The following is a 26,058-nucleotide window of genomic DNA, read 5'->3' as shown; positions in this document are numbered from 1 at the left end:
ACTACAAAAAGAGAAGTGAAGGTGATAATAAGCATATAAGGAAAGGGTAAATAAAATGAAGGAGAAAGCAATACATATATATAGCAATACATATATATATAACACAAGACTACAAAACACAGCAGAAAACTGTAGCTGTCAGCAAATTGTGAGACTAACTGCTGCCTATAAAGTGCGAATAGGAAGCAAATGGGAATCATATGGTTTCCCTCTGTCATTCCATCTGTATTGAAGACCTGTCTAAGACCTCATTAAGGCCGTATGACACCTCCACTACTAAAATCAGACAGATGGTTATCAAGCTCTATGATGAAACAACAGCTGTGCTTTTGACAGTATAGTGTGCTTGTACAGCTTATGATGATAGGCTATTTTGGGAGGAAAACAAGCAAACAAATGCTGTGTTCACTTAATTTAAATGCTAGCAATCTATTTTGTTACATAAGATGAAGAAACACACAAACATGAACTATTCTTAATTAAAAGAAATATAGTGCGCCACATACGTACGCACACACACACACACACACACACACACACACACACACACAGTGATAGTGATGGAGAACAAGGCCCTCTTCTATTTCTCCCTATTTGTCTTCATCTGTTAGTATATTTTGGCATATGATTAGTGGCTTTGATTTCAATTTAAGGCAAATTATTGTGAAGAGGAAACAACACTTACAGGATCCCACCTGAAGCTGAAATAACAAACTGAAATTGAGAGAATACAAACAGATATCCCAGCAATCGTTAGTTACGTTGCATGGGAGAGCAAGCTGTGACCACGTGTTTTGGAATCTGCTCATTGTGCAGTATTTTTCACACTTTTTAATATGCTGCACCACATGCAAGTTTCACTGTTAAGAGGAACAGATAAACCTCATGTGACACTGGATTTAAGAGGCAAAGCCTAAGTAACTATTATTATTTATTAGACTCTAAATGGGGATATCCAACCTGTTCATTATCTGCATAGTATGCCAGCAAGACTGAGGACAAAGTGCAGAGTCGGTGCAATAGCCAGTTTAAGGATGTGCAGCTTTTAAAGCAGAAACTACCTGAACATTTTGTCTTAACTTTTTTTTTTTAAGTAGAAGTACCTATCAGTACAAAATCCGATACGGATACAAATTAGTTCCCAACAAGATTCATAATTAAGCTTTAGACCAGTGACAGTAATTTCCCAACACAAACTACCAAATGTATTTTTAACCTGAGAAGATAAAATGAATCAGAGCCATCACTGACTGTAGTGAGTTTTTTTAATGGATATGTGAATATGTCATGGCCGGTGTCATGTGTAGAGTAGATTGTGTCACACACAGACAAGCACATGCATTGGCACACATACACAGTAATAATATATATTATCTGTAGTACAGTGATATGAAATATGGAAATACAGTGTCTGAAAATAGCATTCTGCTCTGCGAGGAAGAATGAAAGGTTTTAAGAATAATGAGAGGAGAGATGAACACACACACACACACACACACACACACACACACACACACACGCACACACAATCGTGTTGTTCATGCCTGGCCATTAGTCAAAGCTGTCACTGTACATACTAAGCCAAATCGTTAGTATGGCGGTTGTCAGGTGTACTTGAATGGCCATTAGTGTGAGAGAACTTGGTGTGGAAGAAATTCTATAAGAAGATACCAAGTAACATCTGACGTTGTGTTTGCATTTACAGTAAGACGTGGGTTAAGAGTTGTGTTGTTAGGAATGAGTTTTGCAGGTGATGTGAACTGTTTAGTTCATGTGACTGTTGGTAATGCCGACTGTAGAGTTTTGCACATGTGGCTTCAGTTGTGACCAGTGTCGTTTAGCAATCGAAAAAAAACTGTAACTTTGTTTGAACCCTTATGAGGCGGGCCTTTTAACTGAGAATATGCTCTGCATTTAGTATTGGATGTAAAGTATGCTACAGTATACTGCAATATGTTGTTGATCTCTGTAGAAATGTTTGTTTTTCTTGATTGTACAGAAAGGTAAGAACAGAGGTTTATGCACATAAATGGCCTTAAATCACTTACAAATAGGGCTCATTATTGTATTATTGTATTGTATTTACAGTTTTTTTCTATTGCTAAATGACAGTGGGCACAACTGGAGTCACGTGCAAAACTCAAACCACAGTCTGCATTACCAACTGTCACCTGAGTTAAACAGTTCACATCACCTGCAAAACTCATTCAAAGCAACACAACTCTTAACACACGTCTCAAAACGGCTCAGTGCAGCCAAACACTATGAACAACCCTCACTGAGATAACACACACTGTCACTCAGAACACACTGAGAGTAAAAACACTAGCATCAAACACCAATACAGAAATTACAAACTTTTTCATCTTTACAGTTTGAACAATTTGAGTGACTTGACACTACTCAATAGTTTATTTAAGGAAAATATATACCAATTTTTACGTAAGGTAACCAAGAAGGAATGAAAATCAGCAGTTTTCTTCAATATAGTATTTTGTCTCTAGTAATTTATGGAATTACTGGGGAAAAAAAACTAAAGGTAAATACGTAACAGTAACAAAGAATAGTGTGACTAAGCCTGCCTCTCTCCAGCATCATGCAGCAAGTTCTCTTCATCACATTGGATGTCTGCATCATCTCTAAATGCAAATGAATGTGGTGTTTCCATTGCTTTCACCTCCATTACCTTCTGAAAAACAGTACGAACGCAGTTTTACTATTGTAAAGATATAGTGTTTTTCACTTTTTTTTTTATAACTGTGTACATAACCTCAGACATCTTACCTGGACATGTTGGTATCTTTGCTCTTTTACCTGTTTCTCTAAAACGGTACAGTGTATAATTGTTTCCTTCTTATTTGGTGTTTGTACACAAAAAAAGGCTTTCTGAGCTTTCTCTGTATAAATACCATATATGTTCACTAACTAGTCTAAAACAAGACATCTGCTTAGGCTTTCAGCAAAAATTGCAATCAGCAGTGTTTGATAGGCACCAGACTGAAATCTATTCTGTTTTGAATGCGTGGTTAACAGTTTTGACAGCAGTGTGTTAGCATCTAGCACCATCAAGTGCTGTAGATACACAGTGTTGTGCACGTTGTGGTTAAAGTCATGGGAAAAGTGTGTAGAGTTTTGAAAACTGTGTTCAAGCAATGAAAAACGAACTAGAGTTTGGTCCACATGAACTGCTGCTGTGCAGACTGTAGTTAGAGTTTTGCACATGTGACTCCAGTTGTGCCCACTGTCATTTATCAATCGAAAAAAACTGTAAAAGAATCAGTACATTTATTGATGTTTATTTTGAATAGAAATTGCAGAACATTGAATAAGATATTTATAATACAATTATCAGGTTGGAAATCTGATTTTAAAGATATTTTAATAGTTACTTTAAAGGACACCAATGTTTTTATCCTTACAAGATTTGTTTAATTTGGCTTTCCAAATGGATTACACAAGGTTTGTCAGAATTAGTACTAAATACTGTAAAGTGTCCAAGACACATCAACATCTGACAATACTTATCACCTTTGAACAATGAAAAAAAATTATCTCAAAGAATTCACCGGTAATGCAAAGGCTGCTCTCCAGCAGTCAACAAATATTTACTGAGTGTAAATATTAGGGATAGACCATTTTTAAAGGTCCCATGGCATGAAAATTTCACTTTATGAGGTTTTTTTAACATTAATATGAGTTCCCCCAGCCTGCCTATGGTCCCCCAGTGGCTAGAAATGGTGATAGGTGTAAACCGAGCTCTGGGTATTCTGCTCTGCCTTTGAGAAAATGAAAGCTCAGATGAACCGATCTGGAATCTGCTCCTTATGAGGTCATAAGGAGCAAGGTTACCTCCCCTTTCTCTGCTTTACCCGCCCAGAGAATTTGGCCCGCCATGAGAAAGAGAGAGACTGTCAGTACCCGATCCGTACCGCCTGTAAGATCCGTTCTGCGCATGCGCATAATACAGCGCATGCGCAGAAACTCAATGTGTTTTACGACGCTGCCTGATCAGTTCTACGCTTGCGCACAGCTCTATGGTTACCAGAAGAAAACATTAGACAGTGACAGTAGATCGTTATGATGGCAGAGATGAAGTTTACAAGGTGTTTGCTGGAGTTTCCTAAAGTATCTGTTAATGATATACGGAGGGTCGTGCGGCCATCCAGTACAACACCATGTAGCAAATTAAATAAAGACTTCAAATTTTACGTTTCATCATTTCTTTGCAACTTTGAAGGTAATTTGCTAACGCTAGCTAGCCTGAGCTAGAAGCCTTGCTTTGGTGTTTTAAGTCATGACTCCGTCCTGCTTCAGGTTAATCATGCTTGAAATAAAGTTTAAGCATGTGCATATACCTCTCACTTTATGTGTTTGTACTTTTATGAAAGTATCAGGTAAAAACAGGGCTACAAATGAGATCTCTGTGAGAGACCAGCATACTCCTAGTTAACTATTATGTAGCTCAATGCTGGACATTTCACCCCAAATTTCGGTCACTTTACTGTATTTGTATTTGTTTAGCTAGTATTTGGTTTAGAAGCTTTTATTGGTGATTTTTTACGGTACAACGTCCTGCTACATACATACATATATAGCTAGCTATATATGCTCCGCTATGTCGCGTTAGCATGCAGCTACAATAGTTAGCTATGAGTATGCTAACGTTAGATTGTAGTGGAACGAAGCAGCACTTTCTAACGTCAAAAATCACAGATAAAGGCTTCTGAACCAAACACTACACAATCGGACATGTTTCAGCAGGAATGTGACCCAGAATTGGGAAGAATTTAACAACATTGCCAGCTAAGATGACATGTTTACTGCCGTTAGCATGTAGCTACTATAGTGGTACACAGCAGTGGTGTCTGGAAGAGCTGTCATCCCGTCTTCGAAAGGACACTTATGTACGTTTACACTTCATCGCATTAATAATATACAGTCTATGGTTATTAGTCAAGACGAAGTATTAAAAGTAAAAACATTAACATAAACAACACAACAACGACGTCGCTACACGGTTTTGGATCAGTGACAACAAGTCTTGATTGTTTGTAGCTATGACTATTGTATAATAAAGATTTAATAAAAAAAAAAGTTGTGATGTTTGGTCGTAAAGTGTTTCAACGCATGCGTGGTACAAATCGCACAGGGACATTGTTAGTTTTCTACTATGTAATCATGCGCATGTGCAGAACGGATCTTACAGGAGGTACGGATCAGGTACTGACAGAGACATCATGGCTTGCAAACAAGCAAAGTGGCAGTTGGTCAAGGCCACACCCCCACCCTCCACCTTGCCCCCCCCTCTCTCCTCCTCAATAGCATTTAAAGCTACGGACACAGAAATGGCACATACTAAAGAAAGCTCATTGTGGGACTGGCTCTAGTGGCTGTAATTCTGTAAGGCTGAATTTCGGGAAAGAGACTTCAGATACAGTATTAAGGCCTATATAAAAGCATCCAAAAAGCAGCATGTCATAGGACCTTTAAAACAGTTAAGCAATTTGCAAAATCCTTCCTGGAAATTCATTGTGCTTGGCCAAGGTAACAGCTCTGAGCCGTGTACACTTTTTCAGGATTAAACTATTGAAGGAGAAACATGGGAACCCCATTATAATGACATTGGACATTGTGCAGGTGCATTGCCTTGTCACTAAAATATTCTTTTTCAACTAGTAACAGACAGCAACTGTTTTATCAATTTTAGAAAAGTCCTTTAACAATGTCAGATCCAACCTACTGAAACTGAACCGGAGAAACACATCTATTCACCCAGTTATGCTTTTGTAAACCTTCAAAGAGAAAATCACATTGTCATGTGGCCATGAGCCAGGGTAAACTTATACTTAAAATATATAATTTTGTTTAATTTAATCAGTTTTGTTGTGTATAGTCATATTGAGGATTTATAAGAATGTTTCATGTTCCTGTTTTAACATGTGCTTTGACATGTGATTTGGATTTTCGGCTGAACTCAACACTGTTGATGCACAGTGTGCCACTTGGTAGTATCTTATCTAAGGCAGCACATTCAGGACATAGAGTATTGTATACAGTTCATTGATGGACTTCTGCTGCATGTGTATTGTATACTTTTACTTAATTTAGTATTGACCTGTAAGTTTATTTAGTATGTATCATGACTTAATGATTTCCTCTCACAGTGTGCTTGATTGGTAGTTCTATGTTGTCTTGATTGACTAGACAACTTTAAGTTTATATATCACATTTTGTATGCATCAAAAATAAAAAAAAGTTATACATTTTCTCTTGCTTTACTTATTAAAACTTATTAAAAAATACTGTCAGGTCTGACAGTCTGTCTTGGTGCTAGCATCACATCAATATTCAATTAATAAGTTATTCTGCATCACTGCCTTCCTGCCACAAATGTGTATCTGGCCTCTACAGTATACTTTATGCATTCTGAGATATTTTTCTGACAGTCAAGGGCAATGTGACAGAATCGTTAAGAAAAGGTGTGTTTGTGTGCGTCCTCTGTGTGTATGTAGGAAGATAAGCATTTAGCTGTCTAAATTCCGAGAGTGTGTAATTAAAGTCAACCTGATTGCTGTCAATATGTGATGACTGCTACTGGGAACAGTGGTTCGCCCCATGTTCAATTATAATTACGGACCATAGGGTCCCTCGACAGGTGTGTGCACATTATGTTGCAGAGGTTGGAGGATGATTGCTCTGCACTGTTAGATAGATCTGTGACAGATGTGTGCCTGCAGGTGTGTGTGTGTGTGTGTGTGTGTGTGTGTGTGTGTGTGTGTGTGTGTTTTTGCGTGTGTGTGTGTGTGAGTGAGTGTATCAAATCAACCATGAGAAATACTCCAAATCTAACCATGTGAAACAGTAACAGTAACAACACAAATTATTCTCACCATCATTCAATTCATTTGACTTTTCCAACAATTCCACAGTTGCTTTTAACATCACAAAGAATCTGTTTCTGTGTGATGTGTCTGTATATGTGTGTGTGTGCCTGTAAATTGTTGGTGTGTGTGTGTGTGTGTGTGTGTGTGTGTGTGTGTGTGTGTGTGTGTGTGTGTGTGTTTGTGTGTGTGAGGTTGTACTGTCGAGCACATGTTGTGCTTGCCTCCTTTTTCCTCCCACTGTGTCTATAATGAAAAGCTAAATGGCCTGGGTTAGCAATGATTAAAGATGGACGGCTACCGAGGAGGAGACGGAGAAAACCGCGGTCGGGAAATGACAGTTTGAGGTAAATGACAGCTCTGCTATGTTCAGGATAAATGGATTGTGCAGCTATATTCAGCCTTCGCCATCAATTATTCAAAGACCCACCGACAAGACAAATCCCCAGTAACTGAGATTTCTTTGCAGTGGTGGTAAAGCAAGTTTCTAACCAGGTGACGTGATTCACCCAGTTCCCTTTTCATATCCCAGTTTCTGGAATCTATTACATGCTCACTTCAGCTGGAGTGCCACCGGGAATTAGCTCTTAATTATTAGCAATTCATTAACAACTAAGAATATAAAGGCCTTGTTATGGAGGTTATTTATCTGAAATTACCTATGATATGTTCCATCATTGTTCCTCCCTCTGTGGAGGAGTGGCATAATGACAGTTGTGAGACAAGCACTCATTTGCGCCATGGATGAGATATCTGTGTTTGTGTGTGTGTTTGCCTGCATTTGCATGGAGATGATGTGACATGTACTGTATGTCCCCTTGCGTCTACGCTGATATTCATGCATGAATGTGTGTACATGGGTGATATTGTAGCAAGCCTGACAGTCAGCTCTGACAACAGATGGGTGAATGGGTCATTTGTTATTTATAATGTGTGTGTCCCTTACACTGTGGGACTGTCAATTGTGTAATCTAATAAGGGGTTGCTGTGTGTGTGTGTGTGTGTGTGTGTGTGTGTGTGTGTGTGTGTGTGTGTGTGTGTGTTACACTGTCTTGTGTGTGTGTGTGTGTGTGTGTCTGTGTGTGTGTGTGTGTGTGTGTGTGTGTGTGTTACATTGTCTAACAGTGTTACAGACAGTGCCAGGTGACAATGTGACTTAAACTTTAGTTTTCTTCAGTAGTTTTTCTCCAATATATAGAAATGATGTGTGTCTGATTTTGGTGTTTCCCTGACTTTCCTCCAGTGCCACCATGAGTTTAACATTTTTGCTTTTTTTACTGAAATGTCCAGATCTCCTGGTGGCCACAGAATGAATCAAAATGACTTTGGTGATCTCCTGATTTTTTATTTAGTGCCACCAGCAGGTCAAAGTTTGCATTTATCCAGTGAAATATAATTTACTGCAAGGATTGGCATAAAACTTTTGTCCATTTATCCATGGTCCCCAGACAATTTATCCTAATGACGTAATTCTCTGACTGTTCCTTTAGTGATAAAATGAACACTCTCCTCTCCTTTCCTCTCCTCTCCTCTCAGGATTCCCCTCCACCCAACAGTTACAATGTGAGTCAGCCATTTGAGAAGGCTAATGGCCGCTCTTACTTAGAACCCCGAAATGAAGGAGCTAAGAGACGACAGAGCTGCTTCCTCTCTGCTGCACCACGGGATAATTTCTTCCTGCAATGTGACCCCACTGTACCAGGTATCTCACACACACACACACACACACACACACACACACAAACTAATAGATTGGATTTAAAGATGGGACACCTAAAGGAACAACTGTTCTGTGCAACATAATTAAAGAAGGAGCATTTTAAAGGCTTAATGTTATCCATAAATTGGAATTATCTGTGTCATGCTAGGTGACCTGGGTTGACTAAATGTCCTATAGGCCAGACTTTTTTGTGTGCAAATTTATGATTATATGGAAAAGAAAAGATCTTTCCCTAAATGTTATATTTTTTACTGTTTATATTTGTCTCTGTATTTGTCACAAATCTTAAAATGGGGGCATTTCATTTCAGACAAACATAAATGGCTGATGTACGCATGCAATATTTGAAACATTTTTTATGGAATTGTCTTTGATGCTAAACGTCAGTACAAAATATATAAAGAATAAAAGGAAAACTGTATAGCTCCACCCTTTCAACATCATGCAGTCCAATTAGCTCCATCTCTGCGGGCTTCTAACCTAATATTTACCTCAATTACACTCCCATTGAAAAATGTTGTTTCAAAATTGATAGATTCATGACTTACTTGGATAATTTATGACTAGCCCCATTTCACCGAGGGTCTCAACCCATGAGGCATCCCAAACCGTTTAACCAAAACCCAATTTGCATATAAATAGATTTGGACTGTTTGCAATAGTGTTTCTTCTTCATACAGACACAAGCTTATGGACACTTTTGCGCACATTCAGACTCGCATATTCAGACTCACATTGAGACACACAACACGCACATACAATAATTTTGCCCGTTATTAAATTTGCATTTATGAATAGGCATACAGTATATGGAACATTATATTCCTCATCATGCTGGGTCCCCTGCGATCACATTTCTCATAATGTAAGAGCGTTTGACTACTCAACAGTTGAACACACACACACACACACACACACACACACACACACACACACACACACACACACACACCGACACACACGTGCAAACAAATGAATGACAGTGTTCCATATAATGTTCCATGAGCAATGGCTCAAGGTGTTTTTTTGGTATGTGTTTGTCTGCAACTTTAAAAGTCCCTCTATGTTTGTGTAGTCATAAGCTGCAATTAGCTGTTGGGTCAGACAAGCAGCTGCTGCTTTCTTACTGTAAAACCGTGCTGGACCAGCGATGGATTCTCCTTCTTTTTTTCCTAATAATAATTCTTAATGCATTGAATACAATCTGAAGCCCTGGGGTCCATTAAACCATTTCAAAAAGGATTGTAAAAGTTGTTTCTATAATTTATGAAAAGTTGGCAGTGTAGGTTTTAAATAAAAAATATGTTTATGGAAACAATGTTGTGTAATGGATAAACCCTTGAGGCTTAGCTTCTTCATTTTGAGAACAGTTTTCATTTTTTTCAGAATTCAGTGTGAATGTTTCTTCTTTAAATGAAAATGGCAGTATACAGTATGTGTGTGTATTTTTTATTTGTCAGTGCCTCTTTGCTTGTTTGTAACCTTATCAGCATGTGCGTGTGAATGTGTGTATGTACATGGATCTCTGTACACCTGTGTTTGTATATTCATACCATGGACACATTCTCCAAAGCAAAAATATAATTTCTAATCACTGCAGAGATTTTGGTTGATCTATACAGGGCCATCTGTACAATATATAACACGTCTTGGTGCTGGGTTGTGTCCAGTCACAATGATCTGCAGCCCAAGAAAGAAAGCTAGCATACCCTGGCAACATACTTTAAAATGCACCCACACTGCTGTGACATTCGTTGTCCAATATGTTGGCAAGGAGCAAAACATCAGGGTAGCTTTTTACATAAGAGAGAAAAACATTAAAACCTTTTAACCTTGAGCAAAATAATTCATCACCAGTAATCTGACCCGTCTACTTTGCTGTAGACCTCTTAGCATTGCAGAGGATTTCAGCTATAACCAAAATGATTTCACCTACCTCAACCCCCAGATATAACACTTGACTTGACTGAATAACTATGATGGGAATTCTGTAATAGACAGAAAAAAAGTACTTTTGTAGGGTGTGATGCTCTGGTTTTCTTGCACACACTGAAGGCACAGTCAGTATGTGCTCCTATAAAGTACATGGGTGTCTTAAGTACTTTCCTGCCTCACAGCAACTAAATGTGAAATGATGAATGTAGGTGTGGATTATGTGTGTATGTGTTCATCAGGGCCTGGCCAGTATAACCCCAGTGTGAAATCTGTACCCCAAATGGCTCTGATCTCCTCCAGAGAAGATCGATTTAAAGTCTCCGTGGACACCAACCCTGGACCAGGCGCTTATCAGGTAAGCATACTGTGAAAATGTAACTCTCATGAAACATTCTTACCTCCAAACACACTCCCGGTCTACTCGACTCCTTGAGCAGCCAACATTCCGTAATAGTGTACTGACATGAATGTCGCTATGGATGTGTGTGTGTCCTTGGATTTGAATATATCTATATACGACTAACAGAGTATGATGAGACGGTAGTGTGCGTGCACAGACCCTGTTTGTGTGTCTGGGGTATGCATGAGAGGCCACAAATATATGCCTGACATTATCTCATGTTTTGATCCTCAGAGAATCTATCAAATTTCTGTCTCTGACCTTGAGCTGTGCGAAAGAAATTGATTGCTCTGTAATAAAAAAATCCAAACTTCAATACGTTTCTGTGGTTTCGACCAATCTCCATCTGATGCAACACAAGGCTAAATGATGCCTTCTCCTGCTCAAGGCAGCTTTGCAGGAGAATTGTTCTTAATTGACCTGCCTAGTTAAATTAAACTGGCAAAAGTGAGTGCATTTTTATTAAGTGTAGTGTTGTTTAATGCAGCCACCTTAGACTGCTGACAGAGACAAATGCACTTTATGGTTGAAGCATAATACAGTTGTAATGAAACCTAACCAGAACCTTATCTCTCCCTGCTCAATTTCAGTGTGTTTTAATAGGAATTACAGCCCTGGGTTACAGCTGCGTGTGCATGTGCGTGTGTGTGTGTGTGTGTGTGTGCGCGAGCGCGCGTGTACGAAATGATTGAAAGAGCTAATGTTGCTTCCAGTCCCTGCTGACTTTGAGTGGTGAACATCAAAGACAAAACCACTGAGTTTGATTTAAACCTTACTACAGAGTTCATCATCGTGTTCATGTTCATGTCCATGGGTGTAATGTTATCACAGGGCTCTTTCTTCTCTTCTCTGTCTGCCTGTCTCCCAATCTGTGTGCTGTCTCTGTATGGATTTATCTCCTCAACTTTTCCCTCTCTTCTCTTCTACAGTTCACTGTCTCTGTCTCTCTTCTCACTGCCTGTTTCCACCTCCATGTCCCTCTCCCCTGTAGCCTGGCATAGGCAGACTAATTCACAACTGTGTATTACTGTAGTCTGGAACCTCTCAGTTAATTTTCGATTACTAAGGGGTGCTATAAACAGTGCAGACCAAAATGCCTCTGCATGCAATTGAATAGGCCTACTGTACAACCCAATCTGAGCAACTAAGGGACTGCTCGTTATTTAATTAAGGGTCCACCAGAGGAGTGTTGTGGCCTCTAACCTAAAAAGACTTGACCCTCCCCTTGTCAGTAATAATTTTTCTATGACCCTCCAAAATGATTTTAAAAAGAGGAATGCGTGCAAGTTGGCGCTTAGCAAAGAAGTACTGACACCATTTGATTTTTACAGCCATGAGTACAGAAGTTAACCTCTGCATTCTCATCTTACACATCCCACTCCTCTGTTATGGTGTGGTGGCCATTTCAGTAGATTTACTCACTAACATTGTTGTGGAAACACAATAAGCATGGAAACTAAATGCACACTTCATGCATTACTGCATTACTTCAGATACTAAGTTACTCCTCTAGTAAACTAGTATTCACATGAAATAAAACAATAAAACATTGAGACCATTCAGCAAAGGACGCTGGGATATAACCAATTCAACACTGGTTGCTATGGACTTGTCACTATCGTCATTGTATATTTTAGCACATAGGTAAAGCTGCCGAAGCTGAACATTATATTCCAAAACACGTGTTTATTTTTAAAGTTTTTAAGTTACATTGTAACAATTTAACAATTCGCCCTTATGAAGTCCAATCGCGGCACGGCTGTTTTGGAATGCAATAGACAGATGCTTAAATTCAACTAAAATGTAACAGTGAACAATCAGTGTTGGACCTACAGTCTGTTGAGATGCCTGTCCAAACGCAGTAAAGAAGCGCAGTCACACCATAACACGTTAACACACGTTGAGAAAAAAGATCCGTATTTTGCCGTAATCCAATGACACGAAAAAAAAGTAATCCACAGCGATTAGGAGATCCAAAAACAGAGTCACGGTGTATCCAGCAAGGCCGATACGAGCGTCACATTCACCAGCCAGCTCCGAACAGGTGAACGAGGCCTCTCCACTTCGCCGTTTAAACAAAGTGGAATAAACGTATAAAAGTCCAAATCTACACAAAACCCGCAATCAATTAGTAAGCTAACATCACAGGTATATACATGGCATTTAGGAAACCTTTATTGCAACGTTGGCATGGCAAGATGTCCAGACTAGTGCAACAGTAAGTTTCGTTTTTTGCGTCCTGCTGCTCCCATCGTCAGCCAGCTAATATTTTTTTTACTAAAGCAGTATATGAAATCAGATGTATTACCTACCACCATTTAGTTGTTTTGTGTTATTTAAGATATTTATAAAATATCTGGTCATGCCAGATCTAATTATTCCACTCATTTTTTAAACAGTGCAATTACCCGTTTCAGCCACCAGGGGGCAGCGCTCCTCCTGCCCCCCCCCCCAGCAAACTCCGTGTATGCGGTCAGACCATCTGCTAGGGGGCCGAGACTGAGAGCTACTGCACCAAACGAGCCACTTTGAAAATTTTGCTCTTTTCATGAATAAAAAAGTTGGGTGACCCCCCCCCCCCAGACTAAAAAATGTTGGATGACCCTCCCCTCAGCAAAAAATAAAAAGACATGACCCTCCCCTATTTTCCTCCGGTGGTCCATTCCATAAATACCGAACGGTCCTTAAACGACGTGGCTCTGAGAAACACATGCAAGTTGGGGCAGTGCTTGGTCCGTTTTAAAGCAGGAACAGAAATGGCGGTCTGATTACAAACTTTCTCAAATTACAGCTTTTACTGGGTCCACTAAAATGTGTTTCTGAAAACATAATAGGTGAGATACATGCAATACACTAACAGAATATTGATTTGTATTCAATCAGCAATGCCTAGTTTAAGCCAGTCAATGAATGAAAGCAAGAACAACAGCTTTATGGAAATTCACCTCCACTTATGAAATTTACATATATCCAGTTCCATTTCTCTTCAGAATCTACAGTCCCTGTCTCTCTCATCCATTTTTCATCCTTTTCTATGCAAATTGCAACATAAATTAACAAGGCAAACAGTTTTGATGGATGTACAGCAACACGTGAGAATTTGTGTTTTCGCTGGATTTGATTGCTTAAATATGATTGGATGTTACTAGTCAGCTGCTAGCCAAAAAGCTGATGAATAAGCCATTGATTTTAAAGCATGAAAAAAGCAGTCAATGTTAGTGCTACTTTATTGCTCAGCCGGACCCCCATCCTCCATTTCAGTTCATCAGGTTTTAGTACAGAGCCACAAAGTTTGTTCCTCCACAGCTCTCTCTTCTGCGGAGCATACAATCCTTGTTGCCTACATCTCTCCATCCACCATCTCATCTGAATTATTGTTTGCTACTTTTCTTTGTGTTGGAGACATTTCATTGGCAACCATCGCGTGACTGGGGGGTGGAAAAAGTTTAAATGTGGCCTGATTGGTTCAGCTGTGTTGCGCACAGCAAGGTCACAGTTTTGTTTTGACCGTGGTTAAGTGTATGATAACGTGGTAAGATTAAAAGAAGAACTATTATTTTGTTTGATTAGTTTGCTGTTTAGTTTAATAAACGGATTGTCATATCCAACCTTAAATTTGAACTCTTGGACAACGAGTTATTCCTTGGCAATTGTTTGTACAAAATACACGCATCTACACCGACACCACGTGTTCAAAGGAACAAATGTGCGCCAGCACTTTGTCTTTTCTGTGCAAATTTCATTATTGAAACTGTTTATGATGGTCAACCAATTCTATTGGGACTAATAATTGTTTGTATGATAATCAGTGCAAATAATCGTAATATATTACAGTAGGTACATGCCTAGTTGTTGTAGGTTTCAAAAATCTTAACGTTAAACACCCAGTGTGTGAGTGTGGCAGTGAGAGTGTTTCACTTTGTAAGTATTACACATCAGTAATGTAGGCAAAATGCAGTGCATACTTTTTCCACATACATTTTTAAAACCTCTATCTTGCTATGTAGATGTATGCTTGCGGATGTTCTTCCTTGCTCTACAAGTCCTTCTCTGTCTCTCACTCTGTCTCTCTCTTTTTCTCTGTTATAAGGGGAAGCTGTAGTTGCGAGAATCTTTCCACTGACAGTAGCTATTAAAACTGTTGAAGTATCTCATACCATCCTCTTCTCCTGTCCTCTCCTCTCCCAGGGTATCTGAAGGTAAAAAAAAAAAGTCAACTAGGGTATTCAATTAAAAGTAAAATCAAAATCCTCAATTTTGGCTTGTCAAGTGTTTTTCTGCAACCACTTCAGTCAAAGCAGAGAGTAGAGTAAATGTTGGGAGTTAATTGGCACAAACTAAAAATGGGTTAGTTTATGGAATAAAGCTAATAACATCTTGCTACCTCCTACTGTAGAAGACAGAATTGCAGACCAATAAATAAGGCCCTGGGTTTAAATATGCATTTGTTTATATGTTTCATATAAAGCGTATTGCACATTAACAGAAAACCTGCCACCAGAAGTACTACAAACCATTTAGCTTTTAGTTAACTTTCTGAGCTCAGATATTGATGTGGAGTTCAGATACATTTTGTGATTCATGCCTTATAGAGACTGATGCCTTGCATTGTATGACATTTCGTAGCTTTAGGAGGATCAGTTCTCTGAAGCTCGTGGGACTGAGTCTATATGACACCATAGGCCATACAGAGTTAAAGATGGTGTGAAGTGGTGCAGAGAGGGAGAGAGGTAAGTAAGTGTTGAAGACAAGCAGGCAGAGAGAGTGGGATGATAGCGATGAGAAAGAGAGGCAGGGAGGGGTGAGAGAGAAAGAAGAGACATGGACCGAGGTGAGACAGTGATGAAAAGGTGGTGGAAAAGCAGAGAGGAAGAGAAGCAGAGAGACAGACAGCAGCAAATGGAGCAGCTGAAGAGGGTAGTTAAATTCAACAGCTGAAAATGTGTTCTGAGGGCCTGCAATCTGAAGCAGACGGCCACGTAATGGAATAGTAGCCTTTTCAGCATCAGTGTGTTCCTATATGCGTCCATCCATACATGTGTGAGGAATGTCACAAAGCTATCTACATCAGCAGCATTAGGTCACAGTTAGGGCTCATTTAGTGTTTCCATTAAATGCACCATCCGAGGCACCGACTTCTAAAAGTAGGCTCGATTACCTTTCTCACTCATGACACTGCTCTTATTGGTTGAGCTTAATTTAGCAGTGTGAGGATGAAACACAGGAATATAAAAAGACACAGGAGCAGGCGTCAAGCAGAAACAAATGTTAATTAAATGCTGTGATCTTTGCTGATATATAAACCTGCAGAGTGCAAAGCACATACAGAGCCAACAAAAATAAGCTCAAGTTAATGTGATATTCATTATGAGTTAGAACAGAAGGTGTCCTTAACATAGCTGACATTTCATCAAATATCTATATCTACACCTATGTCTCAACATGTGCTTCCTATGTGTGACAGTTTTTTATAGTTCTACTTTGCGTGCTGATGCTTCTAAGTGGGAAGCACAGTCACCTGATACCATCTCATCATGTTCTCATAATTTCTTAAAGATGAAGTGTGGGTGTTAAGCGCATCTCTCGAACCGTTAGTCCGATGGATTTCAAACTTGACAGGTGTCTTGCTACGGGCACGAGTAAGTGCAGTGCCAAGTTTGGCGTTGTTTGGATAAGAATTGCAAAAGATATCGTCTGTAAAAGAAGCACACATTGGCTTTTGCCGCTCTAGCCGCTGGCCACTCCCCCTCTGCTCACTGAGTGATCAGTGAGCAGGACCAGAGACAGACAGAGAGCAGCGGAGCATTGGCAGCTAAAATGTGACATACACCTCAGGCCCACAAAATGTACAAAGTAGCACTACATTAACGATCAAACGACAAGGAGACAACGTCTCTCTCTCTCTCTCTCTCTCTCTCTCTCTCTCTCTCTCTCTCTCGCTCTCTCTCTGCGTGTGCGTGCGCGCGCACACACACACACACACACACACACACACACACACACACACACACAAATGGTCCAGTTCTGGTGGTTGATGAACGCAGATATGTGCTGTTTAGCTCTCATAACAGGCCGTATGGATAGCGCACTGCCATGAGTCCATGACGCTAATGTCTGATTATTCCACATTTTCATTGTGATATTTTGTGATTACATTGTGAATCTGCAGCGTTCTCTATCGGGTAAATACAGTAGTACAATGTCTTCCTCTGATGTAGAAGTAGCCTACACTGTAAGTCAGTAGTAGGCTATACAGTGGAGTTGCATTGTGGTTTGGGGTCCTTCTGTAAGTCATTTTGGGGTACAATTTGGTTTTGAAGAATTCTACAAGCAGCAATACCACAGACCAAGCAATCGGCCCGTTCCAGGCACATTTTCAATGGGCACTGCACTAGTAATTTAAAATGCAAAAATGTCTCCCCATTGCTGCATCTTAATTCATCACACCCACTCTGCACAAACTTTCTGTTTGTTTGCTACTGTCTTTTTGTGTGAGTTTGGATAGTTAGAAACTCTAACTTACGACAGGTATGAGTTTGCATGACTACTGTATACAGTGTGTGTGTGTGTGTGTGTGTGTGTGTGTGTGTGTGTGTGTGTGTGTGTATGTGTTAGGGCCGCAGCTAACAATTATTTTAGTAATCGAGTATTCTTCCAATTTTCTATCGATTAATTGAGTAATCGGATAAGTGAATCATTTGCTTCATTAAAGAGCAATAGTAAATATACAAAAGAGAGTAGTTTGAATTGCCTTTGTTACACCAAGCCTTACCCATAGAGGTGGCAGATCAGACAGCAGCACTCTTACAAATCTCCATTGTAACTAACAACCCATTTTGTTATTGATTGAGGTATGAAGACTGTTTCTGTGAATTGTGTATGTGTAGCAAAACAAAGGCATCACCTTGTGTGAGTTTCTGCATATTCCAACAGAGAATTTGCATCCTTTGTTTTGCTGGCATGTGTATATGCATGTATGGGATGAAGCTTGTGTTGTTGTGTCATGCATTGTATGTGTGTTGTGGGAAAGACTTTGCATCCAGCAGTCTTACTACCGTGTGTGTGTGCACACGTGTACACGTCTACATACATACCGAGTAACATCATCACCAACTCCGCGCACAGATTCCCTTTTCCATCTCCCCTCTATGACCTAGTGAAACATCCTATAAGCTCCCTCATTATTGCTATGCTGGTGGTGTCGTCACTTCCAAGAGCTCTTCACCATCTCCCCGACCTCCTGGCCAACCCTGAGGGTGACCTGGAGTTGAACCCACAACCCTTTTCCCATTAGGATCAATACTGAGATCTGAGCGGCCCCTGCAATGTGCCTAAATCCTACTGTGGCACCTCTGGCATACTGATGCGTGTATGTGTGCTGGGAGGTTAGGGGAGAAAGAACGGGAGAGGGAGAAAGAGAGAACTTTTGTAACATTGAAGAGGTAGATTCCTCAGGCAGTACCTGGGTGTTCATACAGAATATGTATGCATGTATGTCTGCATCTTAGCCTGTGTGTGTGTGTGTGTGTGTGTGTGTGTGTGTGTGTGTGTGTGTGTGTGTGTGTGTGTGTGTGTGTGTGTGTGTGTGAGAGAGAGAGAGAGAGAGACTGAGAGTTCTTTTGACATTTGTGTGGTGAGGTGATTTTTTAAGGTCAGACTTTGAAGCTTATATAGGATTTTTGTTTTTGGTACTGTTTTTCTCATGTTCCCCTTAGTAAGACCTGGGTCAGACAGTCTAATTATTTGTGTGTGTTGATGTGTGTTAGTTGCATGCTAGTTTGTGAATTCCACCTTAATGACTACTTTCTAGCAGAAAGAAATGTCTTGTACTTTGGGCGAATGTTTCAGTGTAAGTTATGTTTAAAGTTAAGGTTGTAATGCAATCAATACATCTGAGTAACCACCAGCAGCTTGACATACACAACATTTGATGAACATATACACATTAAAGAACCCTTCAAAATGCATGCACAACTAAATGCTAATACGGAAAGAGGCTGTTGAGTTGGAGAGACTTATTGTGTGAGAGATACTGTAGGTCACATGATTGGATGGTGTATGGAACATGTGACTATAGAAATGACTTCCATGCCTGCCTGAACTAATGCAAGGTTCCATTCTTCAAAAAGTTCTGTTCTGGAAGACACTGTAAAGCTGTTTCATATGAGACTCCTGCCTTCAGTAAACAGGTTCATACACAGTTTATGTGAAGTTTTATTAGACGGTTGAATGCAATAAAAATAGGGTGATTGGTGGAAAATGCCAAGAACTGTTGATTACTCCTGTTTTAAAGTCAAAGGACAACCACCCTCATCATCACTCCTCCAAGTCTTCATTGCCATAGAGTATGTCCTGTTCAACAAAAAAATGTGCAATTGTAAATGAATATTTCTCTTTTTTATACCTATTTTCTTTGGCCAGTTTTCATAGTGTAACATCAGCCTGTCTGGATCTTTTTCACATATAATACTGTACAAAGGGTTGCATAAAAGGACGGACTGTTTAATGCCACATAAGTGTAATGACTGCATTTTCAGCAATTAAGACACCTCATATTTCACTAAATTGCTATTATTTTGCCAATTTCTGCTCTTTTTGTGTGTCTCTGCAGTTGAGTCCAGGCGTCATGAACACAGTACTGAAGGGCACCTTCAATGTGACGCTCAACAACCCTCTGGGTCCCTGCTGTTCCCCTCGTGTGGCCCCTGGCCTTTTAACCGCCTACAAGACCATTAACACTGTCGCGCCCAACACCTTCATCTCCACCAGCACTTCTTAGAGCTCTTTGTGGGTCAAAGTTTAGAGGTGTAAGGTGAGTGGGGTAAAACATCAATCCATTTTTTAAAATCCTTTTCTGTTGAAAGTATAATAGATAATAAATGAGCTTATTTTCAATTATTGAATTGTAACTCTGTAAATCTAGACATTGCAATAGTAATATGTAATGCAAGGTTTCAAGCAAGCTGTTTTGAAGTGAATTGTGATGACAATCACCACTGAAGCACTTTATAGCTTGTTTGAGTGTCTTTCTCTGTTCGATATTTCTATTCCCTGCCACTGTTGAAAGCTTAAGCAGTCTGTCCAATCTCTGTATGTTTTGCATTGTGTGTGTGTGTGTGTGTGTGTGTGTGTGTGTGTGTGTGTGTGTGTGTGTGTGTGTGTGTGTGTCTCTGCCTAAAATTTGCTATCAATTAACAACACACAGTAGATCCCTACAGCTGTTGTTTTAGTAATAGTCTAGTCTAAATTGCCCTCACAGTTAATTTAACAGCAAATTTACAAATAGAGCAGCTTAAAACTTGTAATTTTTCAAACCTAAAATTTATCTGAGCAAACTGCCGACTGATTAACTTTGTGTATTGTTTCAGGCAGCAGTTTGGAGGAAGATGACTGCTTTTTATTCAGTGTCGCAAAGTAAAATACCTACAATCACATCTACAGCTGATGGTTCCCTCATTCTTTACTCGCAGTAATGACACGCTTGACACACTGATTCAGCTGTTTTTGTGGGTCAGTTCCTTCTGCATAAACCACTTTGTTAATCAATAACAATTAAAAAGCTATTACTATGAATATTGCCTTAGGTCTTTTTGAAAGCATTTTACTCTAAATAAATAAATAAAAGTCTTGTCCAAAAGGCGCTTTGTTTTCTTAAAGCAGCAATCAAAAGATCCAATCTGACATAAATAAGACAAAGATTAAAAATTATGGGAAGGTTTGCTATATAGATTTTACTGTGCTGCCCGTGTTGGCTAATGACTTGAAAGCTGGGTAAGTAGCACGGGATCACATACAGTCTGCGCTTAACTACTGGCCAACTTAAATGCCAGGATTGTCAGAAATCATGTTTTATGTAATGACAATTGACCAGTGCATGAGACAATTAGAAAACAAAATGCTATTAGAATTAGAAAAAGCTTCATAGCTGTACATTATTGCTTAGCGTGCATAGATCATGAAGCCATTCATTATGTATATTTGTGCTGACTACCAGAAAAACAGGTGTGAAAGTCATATAGAAGACTCATAACTTATGTTGCAGTTTTGTTGTACACTGATATTCTTTGCTCATTAATCAAATTAGTCTCACCTTTAGTATCACACACACACTCACATGCTGCACAACATACAGAAACACAAATCAGCAACAGCATGTGAAAGTGCATTCTGCTCATAAATACAAACATGGACTTAGGTTCGAGAGCTAGAGGGATTATTTGGTGATTTAGACGTGGTTTTAACTGCAGCATGCAGCTTAGCATGCAGAGGAGAGATCGGATGTGTGATCACACTATAAAATATTAAGTGTACAAAGCTCTGACACACCTAGGAGAGAGGCTGAGGAGAGAGGAAACAAAAGTTTTGTGGAGCAGTGATGGAGGAAACTATGCCTGAACAGCTTGGCTTTTTGGGAAATACACAACGAGGAAACGCTGGGGCTGTCCATGCCCAGAGAGAGACGACGCTGGAGCAGATCCTGAGGAAGCTGTTCGCTGTCGACTGCCAGAGGGTACCGAGGCCAACAGCTGTTTTCCGACCGTGACACCATGCAACTTTGGGTTTATAACAATGCTTAGTTCCTTTCTCACCGATAGCTATAAGAGAAAATTGATACAATATACCTCATATCTCATATCTCATATGAAGCTTCAGCCAGCATCCAACTGGGATGAGTTGTAGCTGATTGCCTGGCAACGTCACAGTGACGACTGTGCCAATAAATATTCTGGCACATATGTACCCCATGGAAAACCACAGCTTGTCTATTTTATGCTTAAGTTTACAGATAAAAAACAAAACAAGACATAACGTGTTATTTAGCAAGCTTTAGAGGTGGTGTTCCTTTCACACAGAGCCAGCCTAGCTTTTCCCCCATTTCTAGACTTTATGATAAGCTAAGCTAACTTGCTGCCGGCTGTACTGTAGATTCATATTTAAGTACCACACAATCATGAGAGTGGTATCAATCCTCTAATCTATGTCAAAGTATTGCTTTGAAATTAATAAAAACATTTGCCGTGTTGTAACATATGTCTTTTTGATTATCCTATTGGACTTGTGCCTCTGTTATCAGAGAGGCAGAGCTGGCTGTGACAAGGTGATGCAGGCGGTTCAAAGTGTCAGATAAACCACTTTTACTGGCCGTTACCACTGGAGAGTGTAGATTTATGCTCTTCTTCTCTGCTGATCACTCACCATAAATCAGCTATTCATGGATATGTGTAAATGTGTGTGTTCCCAGTCCTAAAAGACAAAGAAAGAAAGTAACAAGAAGTGTTTAAGCATCAACAGAAGAGCACAGATGACACCGTGCACGTAGATGTTGTTGTTGGTCATATCCAATTGGAAATAACCTTTCTAATTGAATGAGTACCTCCACCATTCCTTACTTCCTGTGTTGGATGCCTCCTTGTCCTGCTGTGTTCAAAATGTCTTGAGTGTCCAGAGTAACAGGTTCGACAGAGCACCATGTCTCTGGTTGTTCCTGTGGGCCTTTTAGCCTAATGAGGTGTTTACCCCCTATCATTATTCAGCTGGGAGCGGGGCAGAGGGAGACGGAGGGAGGTAGAGGGAAGGGAAGGGTTAGAGAGCGTAGGGTAAAATATAGAGCAAATTGGAGAAAGAAGAAAGCAAAGAAAAAAGGGGGTGAAGGAAAAAGGCAAGTGTAAGATGGAGAAAAAAATGAGAGATTATATATGGGCAGAGGAAAGATCAGAGAGTTAGGAAAAAAAAACCAGAGGCAGAGGAGGAAAGAAGGGGAAAAAGCCTGGTGTTATTTATGCCTCCCTCGGCACTTGTCTTTACCTTTTTTTCTTCTTCCACGAGCTGTTTTACATCAGCGATCTAATTAAATCAAATAAATCACATCACACACACACAAGTACGCACACACACAGCCACAACAGCCCCTCCTGATACTGGGATTGTGAACATCTCCTCCTCCATCCCCCTCCACGCGAGACTGAATAAATCTCGATTATGGTGCATTACACGGTACATCATTCATGTTGTTTATAGGTCCAAAATATGCAAACAGACCAGGGGCATAAAAGTGATCGATGCTCGAATGGGCTCTTTTTTCTGTTCTGTTCTCATCTCTCATGCAGCACCAAGTGCCGTCACTTGCAGATGTCTTGTGTGGGAGGAAGACATATTGTATCCTGTCCTTACATTGTCCCCTCATGATGGCTATTTTCATTGTCTTTGTGCCTAGGCATCTAAAAGGCATTTTTATACCTCATTTGCTAAAGCACTTGGTCTCTGCCTTTGAGCCATTATTAAATCTAATTAGCTCTGCCAAACCTTGAAGCTGTCCCTGAGAGATCTCTTGATAATTGTAAAACAGAGGTAAGTTGATCAGTGTTTTTATCGGTTACAGTGGGACTTGTAATACATGGAACACATGCAAACAACTAGCAGCTGCTAAAGCTGCAGATACACCAGGAAATAACTGCTTCTGGGAGATAATTGTTTGGTCATATATTGTCCAAATAGGTTGTTAGCAAATGATATGATTTTTTGGCCAAACCAAGCATGACCTTTATATTCATCTTCCATAATAACCACAGTTTTGTAAAGGAATGTCAACATTTCATCAGTTAAAAAAGACACACAACTACACAGATTACTGTGTAAGTCCATTATTGTGACGGTCTATCTGATTCTTTGTGTTACAATATCTTCTGTATTTCCCATTGGTGATTTTATTCCCAGTAAAGAGATGGCATTTAGTACATCAAAATGGTCTTTATAGATTTTTAGTATGTTCGGTTTCTGATGTTATACTTTTACTTTTGTTAAAAATATCTCACATTTACTGTTTTTATTCTGGTTAGGCTTGAGTTTCGTTCCAGTAACTTGTAACCTAGCATACAAATTAAAAACTATAGTGAATAACTGTGAAGATGACATTTTGTCCATATCAATCCACATTTCTACTGATTTCAGAAGACTTTTAAAAAATGCTTTACACGCTTAAGTCAGGAGCAGGAGGCGGTTGCTCTCATGTGCACAAACCATGTCAAAGATTGAGATGGAACCAGGATATTTATGGGGTACTTTTGTTCCACTGTGAATAAGTCATTGTAAACTTCAATATTTCTCTGCAACGTGTATGTGAAAGTAGAGATGCAACTCACCAGAGGTCAAACTAGTTTCATCAATCCTCTGCTGACCTTTATAATTTATTTTGTCAATACATGTAAATGTAAAGTGCTATATTTAGCCACAATCATCTTGAGATGACAGCTTCACGCTCGCAAACACAGCTCGGTGAAAGCCAGATTAGCCGGTGTCTTTAATTAAAGGAGATGTACAGTAGTGCAGAAGAATCAATGTGGAGGTTAACAAGTGCTGACAAGGGCAGAAGAGACAGTGCAGCTTCATTTAGATACTACAGTGAGTAGTGAGAAGAATGAGACAGGGTTATAATCAGTTGCAGTCACTGCTGAAATCCTCTTTGCATCTATCCACCTTTAGGTCTGGAGCTGCTATGGATAATTCTTTCCTTAATGTAGTGCACAAGGGTATTGTGGGTATTTCATGTTTGTGAGCTTGTAATGCAGCTGTTTAAGGCTTCTGCACTAATGAGATTTGCCAAACAATTACTCCAATTCTTGAGAGTAAAGGTTTTAAAATACATGCAGGGATGTATATTATATGGAAGGTAATGCTGACTGTTTTTCTATCACTCTTCTATGGAACTGTTTATGTCCTGGTTTGATTTAGGCCTTTTGTGTTTTCTGTCATTCGGTACCATCATCTACTGTGTGCAAGACAACAATTTGTTATACTTTCTCAAAGTGTTGTTGCAGGTACGTGGAGCAATCTTTTGATTAATTCAAACATATTTCACACACTGCCAAACACTAGCTGGCCAAAAATCTTAACTTAAAAAATTAATTTGCTTTATACACTTGGCTGCACTGCTTACTTGTTCTTCTCCTTCCCTCTCACAAACACACACACACACACACACACACACACACACACACACACACACACACACACACACACACACACACACACACACACACACACACACACACATTATCTCTGAATAATTTCACCACAAAAAACATTTTCTCTTGCTTTCACACATAGACTACTCTTCCCACCACCTCTCCCCCTCTCTTTCTTCACTTTCCACTATAGCTGCAAGTTACTGATAAATTATTAAAAACTCTTGTCTTGAGACAAACTGTATCTCTCGTTTGGGAGTTTTTAACTCTTGTCCAGTACATTTTGTCATGGTAGTCATTTCAAACGGTTACAGTGCTGAGACATTCATCATTGACACTGATAAGCAAACATAGGTTTACAGTTAGTCAGGCAGTTAGTTCATATTACCAAAACCTGTATTTTTCCCTCTATTTGGTCAAGGAAAAGCTCATTTTGGTTATTTGTCACACAGTTCAACACACTTCAGTACAGCTGCTCAACCTGAACAACATCTTCTGACCCCAGATGGCCACCGACCATGTAGCTTCACTGGATTGCTTAGGGACTCAGGGAGGGTGGTTAATTCATTTATTTTACCTGCTCACACTTTTACAACTCATCCTGAAAATCCAACCAATGAGTATTGGACATTAGACTTTATAATACAGGCTGTAATAAAAACCATCTTTTTTCAGGTGATGGTCCCAGGAGTGCCATTCCATTCAGTAATCTTTAATTTGAGACAATTCAGGTGGATTTCTAATGCATAGGGCTACTCTTTTTTTTCTCTGTCTCGCACCTTCAAGGTGTGAACTTTTCCCTTTTGCAGTAGGCAATGTCAACAGACAATTTGTCAAGTTTGCTTACTTTGTGACACCACAATAATAAGCCATGTCTCTATTGAGGTTATTATTTTAACTATTATCAAAACAGTATCACAATGTGTAGATGCACTGATTCATTGTGGCACAGCTTTTTTGCTACATCCTTATGCTCCATCAGTAAACATTTGAGAGGGTAAGTGGTATAGGCTACATTTATCATGAGAGATAAGAGGCTATTCTATTCAACTTTATATCTCAAGATTAATATTTTCTGTAAACGATCCGAATGTCGGACATTTGATGCGTAGTCAAAGAAAGCTCAATATTCAACAAACAAACTTGCGGTTTCGAAGTTCA

At 39.6% G+C, this 26,058-nt stretch overlaps 1 protein-coding gene and 1 long non-coding RNA gene across 2 annotated transcripts in view; one reads left to right on the top strand and one right to left on the bottom strand.

Moving 5' to 3' along the window:
• LOC116056816 overlaps positions 1–1,855 on the bottom strand; it is a 16,388-nt gene extending 14,533 nt beyond the window's left edge. The window contains exon 1 of the long non-coding RNA XR_004106671.1: positions 1,704–1,855. This is a non-coding gene — a long non-coding RNA (uncharacterized LOC116056816). The remainder of the gene's footprint in view (positions 1–1,703) is intronic.
• Positions 1–20,509, top strand: part of stpg2 (sperm-tail PG-rich repeat containing 2) — a 63,620-nt gene extending 43,111 nt beyond the window's left edge. The window contains exons 11-14 of the mRNA XM_031309170.2: positions 8,418–8,583; positions 10,776–10,891; positions 19,548–19,748; positions 20,305–20,509. Coding sequence (XP_031165030.1) covers positions 8,418–8,583; positions 10,776–10,891; positions 19,548–19,715 — 450 coding nt within the window. The 3' untranslated portion in view covers positions 19,716–19,748; positions 20,305–20,509. The remainder of the gene's footprint in view (positions 1–8,417; positions 8,584–10,775; positions 10,892–19,547; positions 19,749–20,304) is intronic.
• Positions 20,510–26,058: the final 5,549 nt, after the last annotated feature.

The sequence above is a fragment of the Sander lucioperca genome, chromosome 2 (assembly GCF_008315115.2).
Source record: "Sander lucioperca isolate FBNREF2018 chromosome 2, SLUC_FBN_1.2, whole genome shotgun sequence".
Classification (NCBI taxonomy): Eukaryota; Metazoa; Chordata; class Actinopteri; order Perciformes; family Percidae; genus Sander; species Sander lucioperca.
This window is presented reverse-complemented; position numbering and strand designations above follow the sequence as displayed.